Below are 22,248 nucleotides of genomic sequence, written 5' to 3' on the forward strand. Positions count from 1 at the left end.
TTGCATTGATGTAAATGACTAGGTCCAGGAATACAGCGATCAGCCCATTGATGTCAATAGGGTTACTCCTGATTTACTCTAGTGTAAGTGCATTCAGAATCTAGGCCATTATTCATACCAGAGATGGACCCAAGCCCAGTGGCGTAGCCAGGTGGAGGGAAGAGGGGGAGTGGAATAAAAAAGGCTCCACCCGCTGCGGTGCTTTTACTGATGGGGCAGCGTTCCGGGTTTTCAGCGGCACCTCAGCGGCAGGACCTTCACTCGCTCCTCAGGTCTTCGGCGGCATTTCGGCGATGAAGCTTCAGTGCCGCCAAAGACACCCGAAGTGAGTGAAGGTCCCGCCTCCGAAGTGCCGCCGAAGACTCGGAGCGCTGCCCTGTCAGTAAAAGCGCTGCAGCGGGTGGCGCCTTTTTTTTCCTCGCTCCCGGGTGAGTAAAATTAAAAAGGCGCCACTTGTGCTCGGTGGGGGAGTGGCCGCTGCCCTGCTCTCCCCCTAGCTATGCTACTGCTCAAGCCACAAAATTCTGATCTTGTTCAAACCCGAAGTCACTGAAAGTTTGGAGTTGTTTGGATCTGGGGTTTGATAATAAGGATCTATGAAACAGTGACATCAACACTAGTATCTTTAGGAGGAGGAGAATTGCTATTCTCTATTTTTCAGTGGAGAACTAAACTAAAACCACATTTTCCTAGAAGATAAAGGTAATTTTATTTATAGAAAATATGTGTTGTAGTCTACCAGCTGGAATACAATGGAGTGTACTTAAATGCAGCTCACTTACGGGACATATTTATTAAAATAATACTTATTTGGGGGGTGTCAAAAGGTTAAGTGCCATGCCAAAAATAGGCCATAATGAGTAAGTGTAAAATAAATATAATTATTTGGCCTGATTCTCCTCTCACACTGGTGAGTCTCAGCAACATTCGTACAGGAATAACCCTACTGAAGTTAATAGAGTTATACAAGAATAATATTGGCATCAGAAGGGAATCAGACCCCATGATTATGTGTTAGAACAACACAAATTCAAACTGCCTTCTAAACAGAGGATGGGATAAAAAATCATCAACAGTTCTGTAGGGTGACTATTGTAAAAAGATAATACCGTTTATGGAAACTTTTAATTGGCATCTTTTGCCTTTCAAACGTTGCTGTGTTCAGGGTATGTCTAAAATACGAGTGTTTTACCAGTATAGGAATACTCATTAGCAGTGCTTTGCCAGTGTGTGTGGATGCAACTAGACCAGCAAAGCTGTATTTTCTACAGTGAAACCACTCTATGAGAGAAACAAGTTATATCAGTAGCAGTGTTGCCAGTATAGCTGCATCTATGTTACAGACTTCTGCCGGAACAGGACTCACTCGTCTTCACGCCCCTGACTGACATGGCTATGTTGGCAGAAGCCTGTAGACAGCCTGAGTGCTAGACATTTATTTATGTCTGTGTAACCGACCACTGTTCTGTCCCATCTAGTGGCACCGAGACCACTTAAAGAGAGAGTTAAATGAGTCTGCTCTGCAGCCTTAGGTAACAGCAAGTTGGCTTTTAGCTCATGCAGTAGAGGCTCATGCACTAAGCTTCAGAGGCCCCAGGTTTGATCCCGCCTGCCAACCACCAAGGTCTGTCAGCACTAGAAGTGGGGGCTCTTAAAGAGATATCTCCCTATTAGGCACATGGATTACATTTGCACTATGCCTGTGAATCATATAATACTTAGAGATGGGCAAATGTTTTTGCCTAATTTGAAACTTGTATGAACGTTCCTGGTTCCAGAATTCAACTCTAACATGATTGCTTCATATTCCACGTAGGGAACACTTTGAGCAAAGAAGCAGGGAGGAGCCAGTGAGGAAAACAAATCTTGTGAAAAAAGGAACTGAGAGGGAAAGACAGTAAAAAACTGACTGGAAATAGAAATACAGTATATATGTTGCGTACAGAGTACTCATTTGTCCCAGCCTGGCCTTCTCATGGTAGTAAAAATTCCCAACTCTTTATAATGTGTCCTATCTTTCACTTTTCTTTACAAACAGTAACTAATTCTGTCCCAGTCTCTCTGCCAGATCCCAGCTCAGATAGCGTCCACCTTGGTACAAGGTTGGCCAGTCTGGCCAAGCCTTTGCTTTGTAAGAGTCACACCATGCAGACGTGCTAATAATTTATCTTCTACTCTTCTGACTCTAAGCACCTTGATTTAACAAGCCCCACAGTAACCTGGGACATAACAGTAGTGCCACCTATAGGGGAGAAGGAAGCGCTGCTGATTCTGGGTTCACAGTGGTTTTCAACCTGGGGTCCGCAGACTAAGTCTAAGGCTAGGTCTACACTACCCGCCTGAATCGGCGGGTAGAAATCGACCTCTCGGGGATCGATTTATCGCGTCCCGTTGGGACGCGACAATCAATCCCCGAATCGACGCTCTTACTCCACCAGCGGAGGTGGGAGTAAGCGCCGTCGACAGAAAGCCGCAGAAGTCGATTTTGCCGCCGTCCTCACAGCGGGGTAAGTCGGCTGCGATACGTCGAATTCAGCTACGCTATTCACGTAGCTGAATTTGCGTATCTTAAATCGACTCCCCCCTGTAGTGTAGATGTACCCTAAGATTTCCAAAGTGGTCCGCACCTCCATTTGAAAACTTTTAGGGTCTGCAAATGGAAAAAGGTTGAAAACCACTGCACTACAATGCTTCCTCTTTTACAGGCAGTGCTAATGTCAGCCGAAAGAGTCAGCAGGGCTGGGGCTGTCTGGTGGCAGGTCAGGGATGGCAAGTGTTTTGGGAGGAGGAGGAAGAAAAGATTAAGTGGGGAATCAGCCAATTCCAACCTACTTTCCCAGTGCTCAGGTTGGCATCTAGAGCATTGGTAGTTTCAGTTAGCTTAAAAAAAAAATCCACTTATCCGCATCCACTTTAAAATGTGGTTGATGGAAGTGTTTCAGACATGTGGGCCAGAGGGTGTATTTGCAAGAGTCACCCATGAAACACATATAAGCTGCTCCTAAGCCTGGAAAAGTCTCTCTATTTTGTCTATCAAGTGTTCTCCCCGTGCCCCAGACGTCAGATTCCTCTCTAAAACTGACCTACTTCTTCCAGGAATCCTTCCCATCCTGCTCTCCTCTCCAATAATCCCTCATATCCTCTAATATAAACCCATGTCCAATCTTTTGTAGTTTGTAAACTGTTCAGGGCATGGGTCATGTCAACCTATGTTTGTACAGGAATCTGCAAATCTATAATGATATAAGTGAACAACAACAACAGTACTTATTAACTCTTAAATATGGTGGATTCTTCTGGGTTCCAAATTAATAACAGTATCCCGAACTCTGCTGCCTTCCAATGTTTAATTAGCCCAGGATATGGTTGTTACTGAGTTATCCTTGTACGGTCCTTTTAATAGTAAATTGAAATGTGATCTCTGTCCTTTCACCCCTCTGCTCTGATTGGCTATTACAAGACTCATGAGATCACCCCCATATTTAGGAGAGTTTGGTATCTCCCGTTTCCTGGACACCCAAGAGACAACACAATAAGCTGTTCCAGCTGGCATAATTAGCACTGGGTCTCTGCCCCTACTCCTCCTGCACATTCATCTCTGGAGAGCCAAGACCCCAGAGTGACCTGGGTGTCACAGAGATGTGGTGGGAGCACCACGCCCTCTGGGAATAGAGTCCGCTCACCACAGGCGAGGGAGGTAGTATGGAGAAATCAGAGGGAAGCTCTGTGTCACAAGGTGATGAGGATGGTAAAGGTTAGGGGAGTAGGGCAAAAGGGGTATTTGAATTCATCCTGTGGGGCAAAATCACATCACAGTGGTGTAGCCCTAGGATTATTATTTTATTTATTATTTTTATTGGTGGTAGCATCCAAAGGCCCCATTCAGGATCTACGCCCCATTGTGCTGTACGCTGTACAAAGCACACATGGTCCCTGCTCTGAGCAGCTCACAATTTAAGAGAGCAGAAGAACTGATGGGTTCTGAACCGAGGGTCTCCTTTACTAAACCAGTGGTTTAGTGGTCTGCAAACTATGTCTAAGGGATGTGCAAAAGACGACTGTGAAAATAAAGTTTCGGATCCTAGAAAAGGCGTATTTCCATGTGGTGGCATTCTCTTACTTTGCCACTAGGATGGTGGCAGGATGTTGCAACATCAGAAATGGGATTTGATTCCCACGTTAGCCAACATGGTTAAACTTGGGATTTTTTTCAATCCAGGAAAGCACACAGGATAAACCTTTTAGAAATCAGATCTAGCAGCTGTCTAAGGGCTATAATTCTAGTTGCAATTACAAGTCTTGTTAAGAAGGATTTTAGAGGATGAAATCTTGATGAAAGAAAATACTCAAGGCTACAGATATATTCTTGGTGTATGTGAACAACAAAAGCTTCCAGGGTCAGCTAGAAAACAATAGATTAACTATTAGGAAAAACTTGAAGGCAGTGGGTCTGATTCTCCTCTCATTTACTGTAGTTTTACTCTGCTGTAACCCCATTGACAAATCCGAGGAACATCAGGCCTATTGTACTATGCAAACTCTACTGCCAAGCAGGAAGTAAGTTTTGGAACTTTTGCAGCCTCTCTTAAAGTAGTTGTTAGAGATCAGATACATATTACAGGGTCTCAAGTCAACAAGCCTGCCCAACTTCCTGAACTCAGCAGCCGTGCAGCAAAATTCAACAGACTTAATGAACATCGCCATGCATCTCATGACAGTGCAAGGCAAGACAGTCTCAGCCGACCTTCTACCCACTCTACAGAGCCTTCTTGTTCTGAGTATGTGCAGTATTACCAGATGTTAATCATAATTGCTCCAGCTCAGTGATTACTAGGAAATAGCTGATCTCTCGTCTCTTTTATTTTTGATTAGCCATGACCTTGACCTGAAGTCTACGCTTCCCTTGTCACCTTCCTCTCAATGCGCTGATGTTCCACTACCTGAAATTAAATCAGCAACTGAAACTCATCAGTTTATTACACCTCCTGGTAAGAACAGATTTCAGCAATCTCCCACACTTGAGTAAATTGTAAAGAATAACAGGAAAAGATCATTTACTTGCTGCACAGAATGTATCTCTGCTCCAGTCAGGTGTTGTTTCACACACAGAGCCTACTGCTGATCTCACACCAGTTTTACTAGTCTGAACACAGTCAAAAATGAACTCATCTTTCTTCCAAACTCCTTGTCTCTTTGTCCCTGATAGTACCACCATCTTCCCAGTCACTCAGGCCTGTAACCTGGTTTTCATGTGTGGCATTGCTCTCTCTAGATTTCAGGCTACATACAAATCATGTCACATTTTCCTTAAATGATTCAGCTTTTCTCTCTGCCTAACCTGCCAAAGCACTGCCCACACTCTCATTATCTCCTGTCTTGACTACTGCAACCTCATCTTTTGGGTGTAAGTACTGCAACTTTGTACCACTTAGCCAACATCATCTTCCTAACTCATTGCTTCTATCACGTCGATCTCTCCTTTGAGTGCTTCTACTGGCTCCCCCATTTGCACCACATGAAACTCAAACTCTGGTTCTTCCCTTGCCAGTTACGATGAATTATTATTGATTGTACAGACAAGCAAGAAAACATGCTGTAGGATTTTCAGAAGCACTTAAGTCACTTAGGAAAAAGGCAAAGCTCCTAAATCACATAGGCTGATTTGAAAATCTCATTCGAAGTCCCTGCATCCAGGAAGTTGAGGCCAAAATCTAGATGGCTAAGTATAGACATCTAGCAGGTCAAAATGAGGAATAGAAAGGAAAGGAGACAGCAGTAGAATAAGGTGCAGGAATCGAGCATCCTTATAGCAAGGTCCAATGATTCATTTTGTTTCTGTGATAATCTTGTTTGTAAATTACATATTTCAGGATAGGGGTTTGTTTAGTTTTGGTTGGTATAATCAGATGCAAGACAGTGAGCAAATTATAGTGATGCAGGCGTGCTATTATACTTAAGGTTGTGTCACAGCTTCTGTTTAAAGGTTCATAGAATCATAGAATATCAGGGTTGGAGGGACCTCAGGAGGTCATCTAATCCAACCCCCTGCTCAAAGCAGGACCAACCCCAACTAAATCATCCCAGCCAGGACTTTGTCAAGGCTGACCTTAAAAACCTCTAAGGATGGAGATTCCACCACCTCCCTAGGTAACCCATTCCAGTGCTTCACCACCCCCCTAGTGAAATATTAGGAAAAGCTATCCAACCTAGATCTCCCCCACTGCAACTTGAGACCATTGCTCCTTGTTCTGTCATCTGCCACCACTTAGAACAGTCTAGCTCCATCCTCTTTGAACCCTCCCCCCTCAGGTAGTTGAAGGCTGCTATCAAATCCCCCCTCACTCTTCTCTTCTGCAGACTAAATAAGTCCAGTTCCCTCACTCTCTCCTCATAGGTCAGAGTGCCCCAGCTCTCTAATCATTTTCGTTGTCCTTTGCTGGACTCTCTCCAATTTGACCACATCCTTTCTGTAGTGGGGGCCCAAAACTGGATGCAGTACTCCAGATGTGGCCTCACCAGTATTGAATAGAGGGGAATAATCACTTCACATGATCTGCTGGCAACGCTCCTACTAATGCAGCCCAATATGCTGTTAGCCTTCTTGGCAACAAGGACACATTGTTAACTCATATCCTACTTCTCATCCACTATAATCCCCAGGTCCTTTTCTGCAGAACTGCTGCTTAGCCAGTCAGTCCCCTGCCTGTAGCAGTGGATGGGATTCTTCCATCCTAAGTGCAGGACTCTGCACTTGTCCTTGTTGAACCTCATCAGATTTCTTTTGGCCCAATCCTCCAATTTGTCTAGGTCACTCTAGACCCTATCCCTACCCTCCAGCAGATCTACCTCTCCCCCACACCTTAGTGTCATTTGTGAACTTGCTGAGGTGCAATCCATCCATCCCATCATCCAGATCATTAATGAAGATGTTGAACAAAACTGGCACCAGGACAGACCCCTGGGGCACTCTGCTTGATACTGGCTGCCAACTAGACATCGAGCCATTGATCACTACCCATTGCGTCCGATGATCTAGCCAGCTTTCTATCCACCTTACAGTCCAAGGTGGTTTCATCCAAACCATACTTCACTTCCGTTCGTTCTTATATCTCATTGACTGACTGGCAATGCCCCTCCCCTTATATACTTGCAAGGGCCTGGCTGACAGCATTCTAGGATGTTTGAGGAAAACTTAATTCTCAGAAAGTCTGGAAGGTTCCACAAGATTCTACAAAGGTTCAGAACATTCTAGGAGATTAGTGAAAAATGAATCCACATATGGAGTACCTGAAACATCTTACTTCAAACATTCTATTTCCCTTTTTGTCACTAACAACAGAAACAGCACCCCGAGCCTGGCATCCCCCAAGCCTTGCACCCTAGGCAGTCCCCTGGGTTGCCTGCCTCTAAATTTGGCCCATTCTGTGGTCCATCTAATCCAGTGTCTGACAGTGGCCAGTAGCAGATGTTCCAAAGGAAGGTTTAAAAGTCCAGTAATGCACAATTGTGCAATAAGATGCATATTGGGAAATTTCTTCTTAAGCTTAGACAGTTACTATTTTGTTTGTAATCTTAGACATTATATGTGTTGATATCCTTTAATATTTTATCATAACTATTATTATTGATCTACTACAGCAATGCCTAGATGAACCAAGATCATGGCCCCATTGTGCGAGGCACTGTATAAAGACAGAATAGTAGAGAGCCCTGCCCCGAGGAGTTTACACTCTGAATACCCAGAATAGACAAAGACATACAGGCAGAGCAATCAGTGTGAACTAGCTAGTGTAACTGTGCATGTTGTTCATATTATTAAAGGGAATATCTAACAAAATTATTCAATAAATAAGCAATGTTTAAGGTGGACCTTTAAAGTGTGAACTTACTTCTATTCCCTATGTGTTTCACATTTCTTTCAGAAAACAAGAAGGCCCCAGACTTAGAATGGACTTTTTATCCAAGGTTTGGTCTTCACACATATCATATTGGGAAGCGATGCGTCTTCAATGGTCTCTTCCTCCGAAACAAAACCTCTGCATCAGAAAGGATGTTAGAAACGCGTTTGGGAAGAAAAAAACATGGTACAATCTCTAAAACAATTGCTAACTCTAGAACATCCTAAAAGACTTGGAGGGAACATTCATGCATTGCACTAGAGGCTTGGAAATCTCAGGTTCAATACACAACATATGTTGGTTTGTTGGGGCATGATAAGTGGATGTCTAAGAACATAGATGTGCATCATTATCAAGATTTGAAAGATGAGAGAAATTAAGAGTAACCAGTTTGAGAAACAACAACTGTATAGCTGAAATAGCAGGCTTCAGACAGTACAGCTAATGTCCATTTCCCCAGGACATACAATATGATGTTTGCACAGACCAACATTTAAAAATCTTTCATAGGTGCTCAGCGGCTATGGTTGTGAGTACTCCGAGTCTTTGCAAACCTGACCATGTACCTATCTAAATGTGGATTGGGGTGCAAAGCCGTAGACATTCAGGCTAAGATTTTCAAAAGTGACTAGTAATTTGAGGTGCCCCAATGTTGTGATTTTCAGAGGGCAGGCAGAGAGCATTTTCTGAAGAAAACTCAGTCTCTTTAAGGTGTTTCAGGTCGGGCACTCACAAATGGAGGAATCCCAAATCATTAGTCACTTTTGAAAATCTTGGGCCATATCTTAAAATCATGATCATATCATCTGCCTTTCCTTTTCTCATATTCAATTACAGGAAAATACTGTATGTATACACAGACAGCGAGAGAGTAAGAGCACCAATCTATTGTCTGGACTGATATGTACTGCATCATTTTTGAGAATTAACCTCCTCTCCCCCAGTTTAGATCAGTTTATACAGTATATAGATGCATTTTACCTTCATCTATTTCATTAAAATCAACAGTAGCTAAAGATTTAGAAATCCATGCATTGTTATTTGTTAAGAGTGAATCATGTAGAAATTTACTGAAAGACACTGTTGACTTTAGCCAATGTGTATGTTTCATAATCAGCCCAGAGAAGTGTTATATATCCAAATGACTAAATTCTTCAATTCAGGAATTAGTGATGCTGTATATTTTACATAATGAAATGTGACAATATCATTTGACATGGACAATTAAGCTTATATTTGTGAGCAGTAGTGTAACCAAGACCTAGTCTACACTGGGTGGGGTGGGGGGGAATCGATCTAAGTTACACAACTTCAGCTATGTGAATAAAGTAGCTGAAGTCAATGTACTTAGATCTACTTATCATGGTGTCTTCACCACGGTGAGTCGACTGCTACCGCTCCCCGTCGACTCTGCCTGCGCCTCTTGCTGAGCTGGAGTACAGGAGTTGACGGGAGAGTACTCGGGGATCGATTTATTGCGTCTAAACTAGAAACGATAAATCGATCCCCACTGGATTGATTGCTGCCCGCCGATCCGGCCGGTAGTGAAGACATACGTTAACAGTATACAAAGTAGACACTGTACCATTTTGAAATCTGTTTTCAGTGAGGGTACTAACATAACAAGATAGCCTAAAATCCTGGAGTTCTTTAGAAAACCCAGTTGTTGATGAGTCAACCAGTCATTATGTCTGAACATCCTGTTTCTAATCTGCCCATGTCTTAAAAAGATTAATTACAAAGTCTGGAACTAAATTAAAGATACAGTTTCAACTGCATTTTAGTTCTATCTCCTTCTCAGGAAATACCATTTATAGCCACAGATAAGTTTTGCTTGGAAGACACTGAGGAGCTATGGGACAACTCCTGAGCTTCGTACTTATTCGTTATGGAAGTAAAGCTCCCACTGAAGTCAATGACAGTTTGTCTGAGTATGGACACCAAGATTGGTCCTCATAAGAACAAGGAAAGATCTAAGCTGCCACTATTCTCAGCCTGGTTTTTTTCCCCTGCCACTATACCAGGGAGATTCTCTCCAGCTGCAACTCTGAGCAATTTGCTATAAGAAGAGTAATGCTTTGTATAACATCATTGATCCGAGAATCTCAGAGTACTTTATAGACATTAATGAACTGCCACAATATACCTGTGATATGGGCAAGCATTATTAGATAGCCAATGGAAGCACAACGCACTTACGGACCAGTTCCTTGGCTAGGGGAAAGCAGCATAGATCCACTGAAGTCACTGGAGCTATGTTGATTTACCCCAGCTGAGGACCTAGCCCATCATGACACAACAGCAGCATGTCAGTGGCATAGTCAGGAATAGAATTTAAACACTGGCATAACTCCACTGAATGGTGCCTGTTGAAATCAATGGAGCTACGCTGGCATAAAACTGGAGCAATGTAGTGGTGAATCAAACCCTTGGAGTTCTGTTTCCCAATCCACTGCTCTAGCCACTGTATGCCCTGCCTTCCTGAGTGAAAGAATTTGTGAAGCATTACCTTGATTAAGAGATGAGCTGCAGGCTGTGGTGAATGAAGGCCATAGAGTAGCCTTGAAGATATTATGTACAAGTAACACACCCATGGTTGCACAACTTCCATAATCATTATCTTTTAAAGATATGTGGCACCTCTCACTCTAATCTCATATTTTTGAACTTCTCCAAAATTCAGTGGTTAGGAAACTGAAATATACTCACACTTGTGGAAGTGGTCTCTCCACAGTGGAATTGAGACACACTAATGCACCATAGAAGCTTGCACTTCCATTGTTTATCTCTTGGGCTTTCAGTCCAGGATCTTTCACAAATACTAAGGGACAATTCCACCCCTGCCTCATCCAGAATCCTTGCCCAAGGTGTTGAGACATATACAGACCAAGCTGGGTAGCCTTAGGAAACATCTGCTGTTCCCTGTGACTGTAAAGGTGATAGTGTTGGACGCAGACTCAGGAGGCCAGGGTTTTGTTCCTGATTCTACACCTGCCTGGGCGGGTGACCTTAGCCAAGTCACTTCAACGCTGTTCCTCAATTACCCCATCTGTAATATGGGGATGATGATGATGCCTACCTCTTCTGTAAAGCACAGTTAGACCTATGGATAAACACTGATTTATATAAGCAAGGTATTAATTATTTTTAAGTGCTTCATAATAAATCCTGATTCTGATCTCAATTATAGATGGGCCTCTTGTATCCCTGCTAAGGGAACATCAAGAGAATGGCAGAAAATTATGTGGCAAATCTTTTACGGACCAACAATCTTTTTGGGTCAATTTTAGAGCAAAAATCAATTAGGGATCCCAGCAAATGAAGTCGGTGGGAGATTTTTTGTATATATAAAAAATAAATAATATAAGCTATTAAGTCAATGTAATTTAGCTCTCATACATTTTCTGTTAAGGAAGGAATTCCTTATTTTGTTATAATTTTGTTTGTTACAATGGAGATAGAAATCGATCACAGAAATGGCATTGCAATGGTAACCCCCTGTGACAACTGCTACAGCTGTCCAGAACACAGCAGAAACTTTCACAAATTTGGATCAACAAGGCCTGTGGTGAACTTTGGGTGGTAAGTTTGTAATCTGGATGTTACCTCTTATTTGATAAAGTTAAATTATTATGCACCATTCCTGAGTATAGAACTGTCATGTGGTACACTTATCTAATTAAATCCACAAGCTTCATAGATTATATATAGTGGTGGAAAATTATGAAAAACAAGGGCCAAGAGACACCTTAAAGGGCCTGATTTTCAGAGAATGGATCTCCAGTTTCTGAAAATCATGATCCTTTCAAGTGTCTCAAATTGGGCATCCAAAATCACCAGCCATTTTTGAATATTTCAATTCTCCACTAAAATCAGTGAAAACCAGGAGTAGCTTCCCTGTAATCAATGGAGTGACATGAGATTCAGGTCCAATAGGTCTAACAACTAAGCAATGTGCCCATTTCTCTTTTCATTCAAGCAGTTCTTTTCACACAGTTCAGTTACTCCCAGTCTGCACACAGACACGCACTGTTCAGTATGACAAAACCGTGGCCAACTTATGTGCAACCTTGGCCGATGAAATAAAATAACAAATATAACATGGCAGCTTTCCAAAATGAAATGCAAACCAGTTTGAATGTAGTTGCAACACAGGTTGTTGACACATTGCTTCATAAATACAGTGGTGACAAGTGGACTAACAAGGCATCTTATAGAGATAGTATTACACATTTTAAAAGCTATTCACAGAAAGTCTGGTTTGCTTTTTTTGTGTTCCTTCTCGTAAGTATTGCTTCTGAGAAAAATACTTCATCCTATTGTATGCCATTGCTATTATGAAAATTTCCAGGCCAGTCTAGAAGCTACAATCTGAACATGAAAGTTCAGACAAATGGGACAAAAGACATGCAAAAAGTGTGTAAGGGAGACATATTCATGTAAGGGAGTCATACGAAAAGAAAAGCGTGTCCATCATAGATTGTAAAGTTGAGACTTAGTACGGCAGAGTAAGGCAGATGCAAAAGCAAGACACAAGAGTGGAAAGGTCAGAATGATGTGACGGGTGGAGTACGATTGATGCACAGCCCAGCTTGCAGGAGCCAGTAAGAATGCAGCTTAGTAACAGGGTGAACATTTCATGGACAGACGAGGTAGAGTTGGCTGTCATTGGTATATAAGTGATGTCTGGAGCTGATGCTAGTAATGAAACATCTTAGAGGAAAAAGCTCAATATACTGGACATTCTTATAAACTGGCCATTGAGCCTAAATAATTCCTTAGATAACTGTATAGCTTTTAGCTCCCAGTTTGCAGTGTTTTAGGTATTCTATAAGGAAGTTTAGATGAATCTGTAGCTACTGAAGTAACTGTAACCATTTATCAAGGTCAGTAGTGGCAAGGTTTTAAGGGTGACTCTGCTTGACAAGATGAGGGCTAGGGAAAGAGCCTTCAGCCTTTTCCTAATGGAGGGAATGAGAGAAAGATGCAGTCTCTGCCAGAGATAAAAATGCTGTGGTTAGGGAGTTAGGGTGGAATTCAGGACAGGAGAATACTGGAGACATCAACTTCATGAAGCAGCTCAAGAGATACAGAGAGAAAACTGTTGGTACTTTGAGATCACATAGGGTCACAGGTAGGGCTTAAAATCTCATATACTACTTTCTGGAGCACCCCTTGCTCCGCCAGTTTGGGACTCCAGGCTTCAGCTGCGGGGTGGGACGGTCTTAGGGCTTTAGCCTTGCAGGGCACTCCGGGTGTCGGGGCTTCAGCCCCGTCGGGTGCATCCAGGCTCGGGGCTTCAGCTCAGAGCTAGGGCTCAGGACTTCTGCCCAGCAGGAGGTGCCGGGGCTCGCCTCACTGGTTTGAAAATATTTACTGGAGCTCTGCTTTGGATAGCGTCTGCTGAATTTAAGCCCTGGTCACAGGCAAAAAGCGGAGAATTAGCCATCTGGAGGGAAGCAGACTTTCTCCTGTAAAAGCCAGACTGAGTGTTATAAAAGAGGTTGTGAGGGAAAAAGTGATAAAAAAGTAAGAGAAGACCCCCTTTATTAAAACTTTGCTGAAGAAACGGTGGTGGGTTACAGACTATAGATAATGGTAAGGAAAGTTCATATTAGGTTGTGTTTTATATAGAAGTGGGGCTATTTTGAACGTGGCAGGGAAAGGGACTTCTGGAGGAGCTGGAAGCATTAGCTAAAGTGTGTTCAAATAAGAAGTATGGTTGGTTTCTGACAAAATAGGGGTAGTGATGATTTTAATGGAGATTTAGACCCCAATTCTACAAGATATTTAAGCACCTGTGTAAGGATAAGTACCCGAGGAATCCAATTGAAGTCCGTGGAGAGACTCAAGTGTTTAAAATAATGCCCAAACTTAAGTACTTTGCTGAATTTGAGTGAAAAGGTAGTAGAGAGCTTCCAGTAGATAGATCAAAGGTGAACTGTATAGTGAAAGGCACTTATGATAGAATGTGGAAAAACATCCCTGTGGACCCACTGTAATATGGAGTATGCTATCTGAAAAAGAAATGTGGATTTTACTATTGACATGTGCAAGTTTGCAGATGACACTAAACTGGGAGGAGTGGTAGATATGCTGGAGGGTAGGGATAGACTACAGAGGGACCTACAGAAATTAGAGGATTGGGCCAAAAGAAATCTGATGAGGTTCAACAAGGACAAGTGCAGAGTCCTGCACTTAGGACGGAAGAATCCCATTCACTGCTATAGCGTAGGGACCGAATGGCTAGGCAACAGTTCTGCAGAAAAGGACCTAGGGATTACAGTGGACGAGAAGCTGGATATGAGTCAACAGTGTGCCCTGGCTGCCAAGAAGGCTAACAGCATTTTGGGCCATATAAGTAGGGGCATTGCCAGCAGATCGAGGGATGTGATCTTTCCCCTCTATTCTGCATTGGTGAGGCCTCATCTGGAGTACTGTGTCCAGTTTTGTGCTCCACACTACAAGAAGGATGTGGAAATATTGGAAAGAGTCCCTTGGAGGGCAACAAAAATGATTAGGGGGCTGGAGCACATGACTTCTGAGGAGAGGCTGAGGTAACTGGGATTGTTTAGTCTCCAGAAGAGAAGAATGAGGCGGGATTGGATAGCTGCTTTCAACTACCTGAAAGGGGGTTCCAAAGAGGATGGATCTAGACTGTTCTCAGTGGTACCAGATGACAGAACAAGGAATAATGGTCTTAAGTTGCAGTTGGGGAGGTTTAGGTTGGATATTAGGAAAAACTTTTTCATGCAGAGGGTGGTGAAACACTGGAATGGGTTACTTAGGGAGGTGGTGGGAATCTCCTTCCTTAGAGGTTTTTAAGGTCAGCCTTGACAAAGGCCTGGCTGGGATAATTTAGTTGGGGATTGGTCCTATTTTGAGCAGGGGGTTGGACTAGATGACCTCCTGAGGTCCCTTCCAACCCTGATATTCTATGATTTGAAGCTGCTTACAAAATTCTATAGCAGAATGCATTTGGAATGCAGTGTATTTCTGGGAAGGGGAATACCAGCAAATACATTTTATTGAAAGGAAGCCAGCTACTGACATGCCTCTACAGGAAGCCAAGGCAGTTTTACAGCTGTTTTCTTTTATAGTGCAACATACAAAAGGAAAGCAGATACATTTATCCCTCTCCAGCGCTTGTCACGGACTCCTTGGTAAGTATCTGCTTTGGAGCACAGGGAACAGCTATAATATATGGGACTTATTCAGACCACACTTGCACCAGTAGAAATCAGGAGAAACTCTGTCAAAATCAATAGATTTAACTTGTGTAAAGTAAGAGGAGAATCAGGTCTTTCATCTCCTCTTTGGAAAAGTCCTGTTGAGCTTAATAGGAATACAATTAATAGGGTTCTATAGAAATTAAATAGGGTTCCTAAAATGCGCACTCCAAAACCCAGAGAATGTAGCAGATGACACTCTTTCTACAGCCCTGTTAAACCAAGGGATAGAATTCTTCACCTACAGAATTCTTCATGTTGGTTCAACAAATCTATACAGAGCTGCTAGAGCCTGATTCAACAGGAGTCTTTCTACTGAGCTCACTGGGGGCCCTTATACTCTAAAACTGTTCCATAAGGGAATTTTCAGCTATTTACAGGCCTCTCAATATTGACACCCTTTTTGATATAGATGTCCTGGACTTTGGCTGCCGACTATAATAAATCAATTAGGATAACGTTGATACAGTGTCTCTTTTTAATGGCTTCCAAGACAGGTGACATAACGAGAGTGAATTCTACTTTATTTATTTTTTTAAAATACATATTTCAGTGAATGTTTGTTGAAGAACACATTTCGAAGGAAGGGTCAGCTTTGTAACTCAACTGGATTTCTTTTTTTTTACTGACCAAAAATACAGCCGAATTGACCTTATTGTACTGTCAGAATGATGTTTAGAAGGATAATGACCAAAAATTGTGCATAGTGTCTCCAGGGAACCTCATTTACGTCACACTTTGAAATATTATAGATTTAGAAATTAATTCATAATAGCTTTGGGAAGTGAAGATCCTTAATTATCTGAAGTCAGAGCCCAGTAGCAGGTTGACACAATGATAAGGCCAGAATCTGATTTCTGCCTCGTCAATAAGCTTAACAGTAAACAATAAAAGCCCCTTTTAATCTTTCTAAATGAAATTATAACCAGGCATAAACTGGTCAATGCTGCTATAATCTGTGGCCTATAACTCAGTCTGCCAAGGCCCAACTGAGAGATGCAATATGCCGAAGACCCAAAATGAGGGACACAGCATGCTGTGAGCTTCATACTTTATTTCTGACGTAAATCATTTTAAACAAGGAAAAAAGTGAGGGAACTCCAAATCTGTGTGCCACATACATAACTGAGAGAGATGAGTGACATCTCAAAACAAGGACATTTGAGAGGTATTGTCCATGAACAGACACACAAGGAAAAGAAAATGGCTGCCTGCTGTGAGTTTTTGGGGAGAAGCAGCAAACCGTTAAAGAAGAAACTCTCCCTTCCCTCTCATGAGTCCTACATTCCTTGTTGCTTCCACCTCATGCTCTTTGTTCCCTTTGCCTTCTTTTGACTCTTTCAAACACTTGTTTTGTGCTGTTAGTGAGCTCACTTTGGCAGACCTTTGCTAACACAGGCCCCAAATCCCTTGGCAGTTATCAAGGCCTCTGAATCACACAGTAGTAGGGATGCTTATAAGAATATCTTTTGAGTTCAGAAATATTGTGTTTTACAACCACAACCACTCAGATTGCACATATTTCCATGCCTTCTAGTGGTTGTATTTACTCAGCGTATCAAGGAAAAGATTTTGTACACACACCATCAGCACAGTTCTGATACTTTGGGGTTATTCTGACATGGAGACTGGCTTTTTTTCTCGAGAATAAAACTCTTTTTTCCTTTATATATGTATTTGTGGCCCATTTTTGCCAGACCAGGTTAGACCAATGGTTCATGAAGTCCTTTTATCCTTCCTCTTGCCTCTTTTATTCCTCTAATTTGCTCAGTTCTAACTAAAATATTAGATGCAGTTATTAAATTTATACACATTCAGTGCTTGAAACTGGTACATCTCTGCAATTAAATAAACAGCTACAGCCATTCATCACGGAAGGCGTGTCTACACGTGAACACTTAGGAAAATTAATCTGAATCCATTTTTAAAGTGGACTAGTTAAACTGCACTAAACTCCTGTGTGGATGCACTCATTCAGAATTAAACTGGCCTTAATTTAATTTAGCTAAATCCACTTTAACTCTGAATAAGAGTATCCACATGGGGGCTTAATGTGGTTTAATTAATCTACTTTAAATTCACATCTGCAGTTAATTTGGATTAATTTTCCTGAGTGCCCCTATGTAGATAAGCCCTTAGATTCATATACAAGAGACCACATTTCATTAATTCATAGTAATATTTCTGATTTGGGTTCTGGAATTCATGTCAGCGGGGTCCACATGGTCAGTTAGTCTGGGGCAGGCTAATGCGGGGTTGATTCACACCCCAGCTTGTTGCAAACTAAATGCCCTTGGAGACATGCCCTTAGAGAAAGTAGAGTGGTATAGCAGCAGAAAAAGGGAAGTTACCATGTAATCCTTTCCTACTGTTTTTCCTTTGACAGCTGTGGCAGGGAAGCAGGCATGTGAACTGTGTAGCTTTATCTCCCTCCTGTGGTGATTAGAGCCCCTAGCAGTGAAACTGACTGGGCTTAGAACAGCTTGTGTTTAAGAAAGGCTGATCTGAAACTTATGTTAAAATATGGATTTGTGATTTTCAGGTAATAAGACAGTGACATAATAAAATTCAGAATTATAGTCTGGTTCGCACAGGTAAAATGAGAGGCTCCAGAGAATAAAGGAAACGTGCCACTATTTGAGATAGAAAGGACCAAAGTGTGCTCTGAGTTACAACAGTGAAAATCCAGAATAACTGTATCAATTTCAATTGAGGTGCTCTGGATTTGTGTTGCTGTAAGTGAGAGCAAGATTTGTTCCATATGTCTTGATTCACTTCTCACTTAGACCACTTTAAATCGGGATTAACTCCAGGGACGTAACACTGGTGTAAATGAGAAGAGTCAGGCACGGCCTAGGACTTTAGGCCTTGATCCAGCAAAGCACATTAGCCTGTGTGTAATTTCGCACATCCACGGACATTCAAATTGGTGCTTAAGGGAGTGGAGCAGGGCCATATTATTTAGCTACACTGGGAGTGGGTGGAGGTTCTGTGGGGCTCTGGGCAGCATGAATCCTGAAAGGTTCAGTGTCCACATTAGCTAGGTAGAAGTGCAGTTGGTGCCAACCAATACCCGGACACTTTTCTTGTCTGTTCAGTGGGTCTCCACACTTGACATATGGTAACAAGCCTTGGACCCTGATCCTGCAAACACCTGGACATGAATAATTCTCCATGCAAGTCAGTGTGACTATTATGTGAATGTAATAACTCTCATTCTTAAGAGATTGCATGATTTGGCCCTTAGATTCAGGGCAGTGACCATATCTTCCTATGTGCAGCTCCCAACACATTCTGGCCATTACTACAAAACCAGCAACAATTAACTGGCACCCTTGTAGCCAGATCTGAGCAGAGAGGTCAAGGACTATTAGTCCATCAGCTCCAAAGTGCCCTCTCATTCCTGCAGGAAGTTCCTTGAAGTTGTGAGACATCATAGGAAACTTGTGCTACTGCCTGTACTAAATCTGGTTACGAGTAAATATTGATCCCTTTTCTCCAGGCTTGTCACACCAGAACCTTTTCCAAACACTAAATTTAAATATCAAATTAAATATTAAAAAATTTGGGCAAAGAAAGTAGTTTAAAGAACAGATCACAGTTAACTCTAATGTTTATTTGAACCATCTGCTCTCAAGAGCTCATTCCTGATTATATCTATCACCATTACCGCCTCTCACTCCCTTTTGACCAGTTTATCTGCAGCATTTCATGTTGCTCTGGTGTTAGATCCTCACACAAGTTACAAAGATGTTTGAAGTTCTCCATGCGGTTAGTCGCTTGTAAGCTATTCAGTGTGTTCATCATAAAAAAAAGCTTCTCCCCTGATCTGCAAATTTTCCATTGTGAAAAAAAAGCCTACTGTAACTGTGTAGAGATGATTACCTACATGCAAATAAAATCACTTGGTATGGTCTGGTGAACAAAGCCCCTCTTGGGAAAAAGATAAGTGTGGGCATCTGTTTTGTTCTCTTTTGCTTTTATCTTGTACCGATCGAAGGTTGGATGTATGTATGCACGATCTAGGGGATGTTTTGTTATATGTATCTGTTTTTGTATAATTACACTTATGCTTGGATTTTACTATATACTTCACACAGTCTAAGAACAGATGTAAATTCACATGGTAGAGAGCCCCTTGCTCTGATTTTAAATAAGTTTGCCCATGTCTTGACATCGGCTAAATCAATTTCTAGTAAGTGATGAAGAGGAATTTCTTAGAGATTTTGTTTACTTAACAGCATCCAAGATATTCAGGGCCAGATGATCAGCTGTTGTGAATTAACATAGATCCACTGATATTGTTTTTCACCAGGTGAACATTTGGCTTGCAAGGACTAGACATTTCTAAAATTATGGGGCTGTGGTTTTTGAAGACCTTCCAGATATCCAGCACTAATATTTCAGGACCTGATTCTAGGTGGCCTATCATTAAGACTACCTGACACTTGACAAATATCATGGGCCAACTCAGAACAGGTTCTATTATAAGAACCTGTTCTGAGTTGGCCCATGATATTTGTCAGTGTCGGCCTGCTTTGGGATATATAGGGATGGAAAGCATTAAGCACTGTACAATAAATAATAGACTACTTAAAAAGCTGGATTTTTCTTTTCAATGTCTAATGCTGTATGTAGCTTTCAGCAGATAATAGTGCACAGTTTTAGAAACCAAACATAGGATGCAGGTCACTGAGTACAGTCCCCTGCCATCACAGGAAAACCCCATCATCTCATCTCATTCATAAATTTATCAAGCTCCATCTTAAAACTAATTAGGTTGTTTGCCCCCTACCACTCCCACTCGAAGGCTGTTCCAGAACCTCACTCTGGTGGTTAGAAACCTTCTTCTCATTTCCATCCTAAATTTTTTCATGGCTTGTTTATTCCCATTTGTTCATGCACCTTTGTCCATTAGAAAAATTGCTCTTCTCTCACGCTGGTGTTTATCCCTCTGCTGTGTTTGTAGAGAGCCATCAAATCCCCTCTTAGTCTTCATTTGGCTAGGATAAACAAATCAAACTCTTTCACTCTCCTCTCCTCCTAGTCTATCAAAGATGTGGCTGTGAAAATCACATCACAGACCATGAAATCTGGTCTCCAGCCACCCAGCTCTGAAGGCAGAACGGAGAGCAACGGCTGCTTGCTGGGCGCCCAGCTCTGAAGTCAGCACCACCGGCAGCAGCAGCGCAGAAGTAAGGGTGGCAATATCTTACAATGCCATTCTTACTTCTCCACTGCTGCTGGTGGCAGCATTGCCTTCAGAGCTGGGCTCCCAGCCAGCAGCTGCTGCTCTCCTACTGCCTGGCTTCAAGCAGCACTGCTGCCAGCTGCAGCGCAGCAGTAAGGGTGGCATGGTATGGTATTGCCACTCTGACTTCTGCTGGAAGTGGCACTATCTTCAGAGGTAGGCGCCTAGCCAGCCGCCACCACTCTCCGGCCATCCAGCTCCGAAGGAAGTGCTGAAGTAAGAGTGGCAAGACTGAAACCCCCTATAATAGGACTGCAACCCCCTTTTGAGTCAGGACCTCCAGTTTGAGAAATGCTGTGTGTGTGTGTGCGTGCGCGCGCGTGTGGGGAAATCACACATTTGTCAAGGGTTGGTCACAACACAAATAGCAAATTTCATGGATGTGTTACATATCTGCAAAATTTGGAATTTATGCTGTGACCAACCCATGAAAAGTGTTATTTCTCAATGATTTAAGTCAGGGGTAGGCAACCTATGGCACGTGTGCCGAAGGCGGCACACAAGCTGATTTTCAGTGGTACTCACACTGCCCGGGTCCTGGCCACCGGTCCGGGGAGCTCTGCATTTTAATTTAATTTTAAATGAAGCTTCTTAAACATTTTCAAAACCTTATTTACTTTACATACAACAATAGTTTAGTTATATATTATAGACTTATAGAGAGAGACCTTCTAAAAACGTTAAAATGTATTACTGGCACGCAAAACCTTAAATTAGAGTGAATAAATGAAGACTCGGCACACCACTTCTGAAAGGTTGCCGACCCCTGATTTATGTAGACTCCTACTCATAAGATAGCCTATTTCCCTGATCATACTAGTAGCTCTTCTCTGCACCTGGTCCAGTTTGAATACATCTTTTTGAACCCAGGTGACTAGAAATATACACAATATGCTAGCTGAGTTTTTGCCAGTGCCTTCTACAATGTCATTAACATTTCCTTATCTCTACTCTAAGCATCCCATCAGAACGCAAAAGGAACCTTCCCCTGAATGCTTCACACAAAAGCTGCTTTAATATTTCAATATATGCTGATGCTGTAATGTTCCACTGAGTCCAATTTGGTTTGGTTGAGACCAAATCAGGAAAGCCACTCTGCTGTAACGAGAGAACTTTGCAGTTAGTTAACTCATTTGCATTTCTCCTTTCCTCAGCATACCTTTCCACGTGAAGGAGAAACAGCAGGAATTGGAGAAAGAAAGGAATGATGTGAAAAATCTAGACAGATGGAAGCCAGCTCCAACACTGCTTCAGGCTTTGGGTGCTAGTGTATTAGCGCACCGAATCAGACAGCGTGAATCGTAGTGAAAAGTTCTTCCTAAAGAACCATTTTGTAAGCCACACATCCCTGGTGACATAACATACATGTGTAAACAGTGCTGGATGTAACTTCTTACATGGATGGTCTTTTTAATGTGTTGTAGCAATCACTGTAGATATCCTGTTTTCATTGTTGAATTTGTATTGGCTTTTGTTCATGATTACACCTGAACAGAAGCCCAAAACTACTGTCCCTCTGTCAGTCATTCGAAGTTTAGCCAGGTATCAGAGGACCAGGCACAAAAATGTGTAGTTAATACCAACGGACAGAATAGTTTTTTTGTCCCATGTCATGTTACATTCTTCACACTGATTGTTTCCATGGAATAAAGCTCTGTGCTGGAGTGATAGCTTCTATTTGTTTGCCCCAACGTCTGCTCAGAATGATCTTGTTGATATAAGCCAAAGTTTACTTAACGGGCCTTAGATCTTTGGGTGCCTCAGGATTAATTTGAGACACCAAAAGTTAAGGTACCCCAAATTAATGTGCACTTCTGAAAATCTTGGCCACAGTAGTTAAAATGCTGATGGTATCTGGCAGACCATCTAC

At 42.2% G+C, this 22,248-nt stretch overlaps 1 protein-coding gene across 1 annotated transcript; it reads left to right on the plus strand.

Annotated features, from left to right (window-relative positions):
• Nucleotides 1-856: 856 nt before the first annotated feature.
• Nucleotides 857-21,683, plus strand: SPATS1 (spermatogenesis associated serine rich 1). The gene is made up of 8 exons (XM_034766914.1): nt 857-860; nt 3,689-3,748; nt 4,622-4,778; nt 4,873-4,988; nt 7,923-8,084; nt 11,360-11,480; nt 14,999-15,061; nt 21,533-21,683. Exons 1-8 carry the CDS (start codon nt 857-859, stop codon nt 21,681-21,683), a joined length of 834 nt encoding a protein of 277 aa, XP_034622805.1.
• The last annotated feature ends 565 nt before the right edge of the window (nt 21,684-22,248 follow it).

Source organism: Trachemys scripta, chromosome 3 (genome assembly GCF_013100865.1).
Source record: "Trachemys scripta elegans isolate TJP31775 chromosome 3, CAS_Tse_1.0, whole genome shotgun sequence".
NCBI lineage: Eukaryota > Metazoa > Chordata > Testudines > Emydidae > Trachemys > Trachemys scripta.

Coding starts and splice junctions, on each gene's coding strand:
- SPATS1 (XM_034766914.1), top strand. Junction 3,749..4,621: donor GTCACAAGGTGATGAGGATG/GTAAAGGTTAGG, acceptor TACATATTACAG/GGTCTCAAGTCAACAAGCCT. Junction 8,085..11,359: donor TTTGGGAAGAAAAAAACATG/GTACAATCTCTA, acceptor CAATGGAGATAG/AAATCGATCACAGAAATGGC.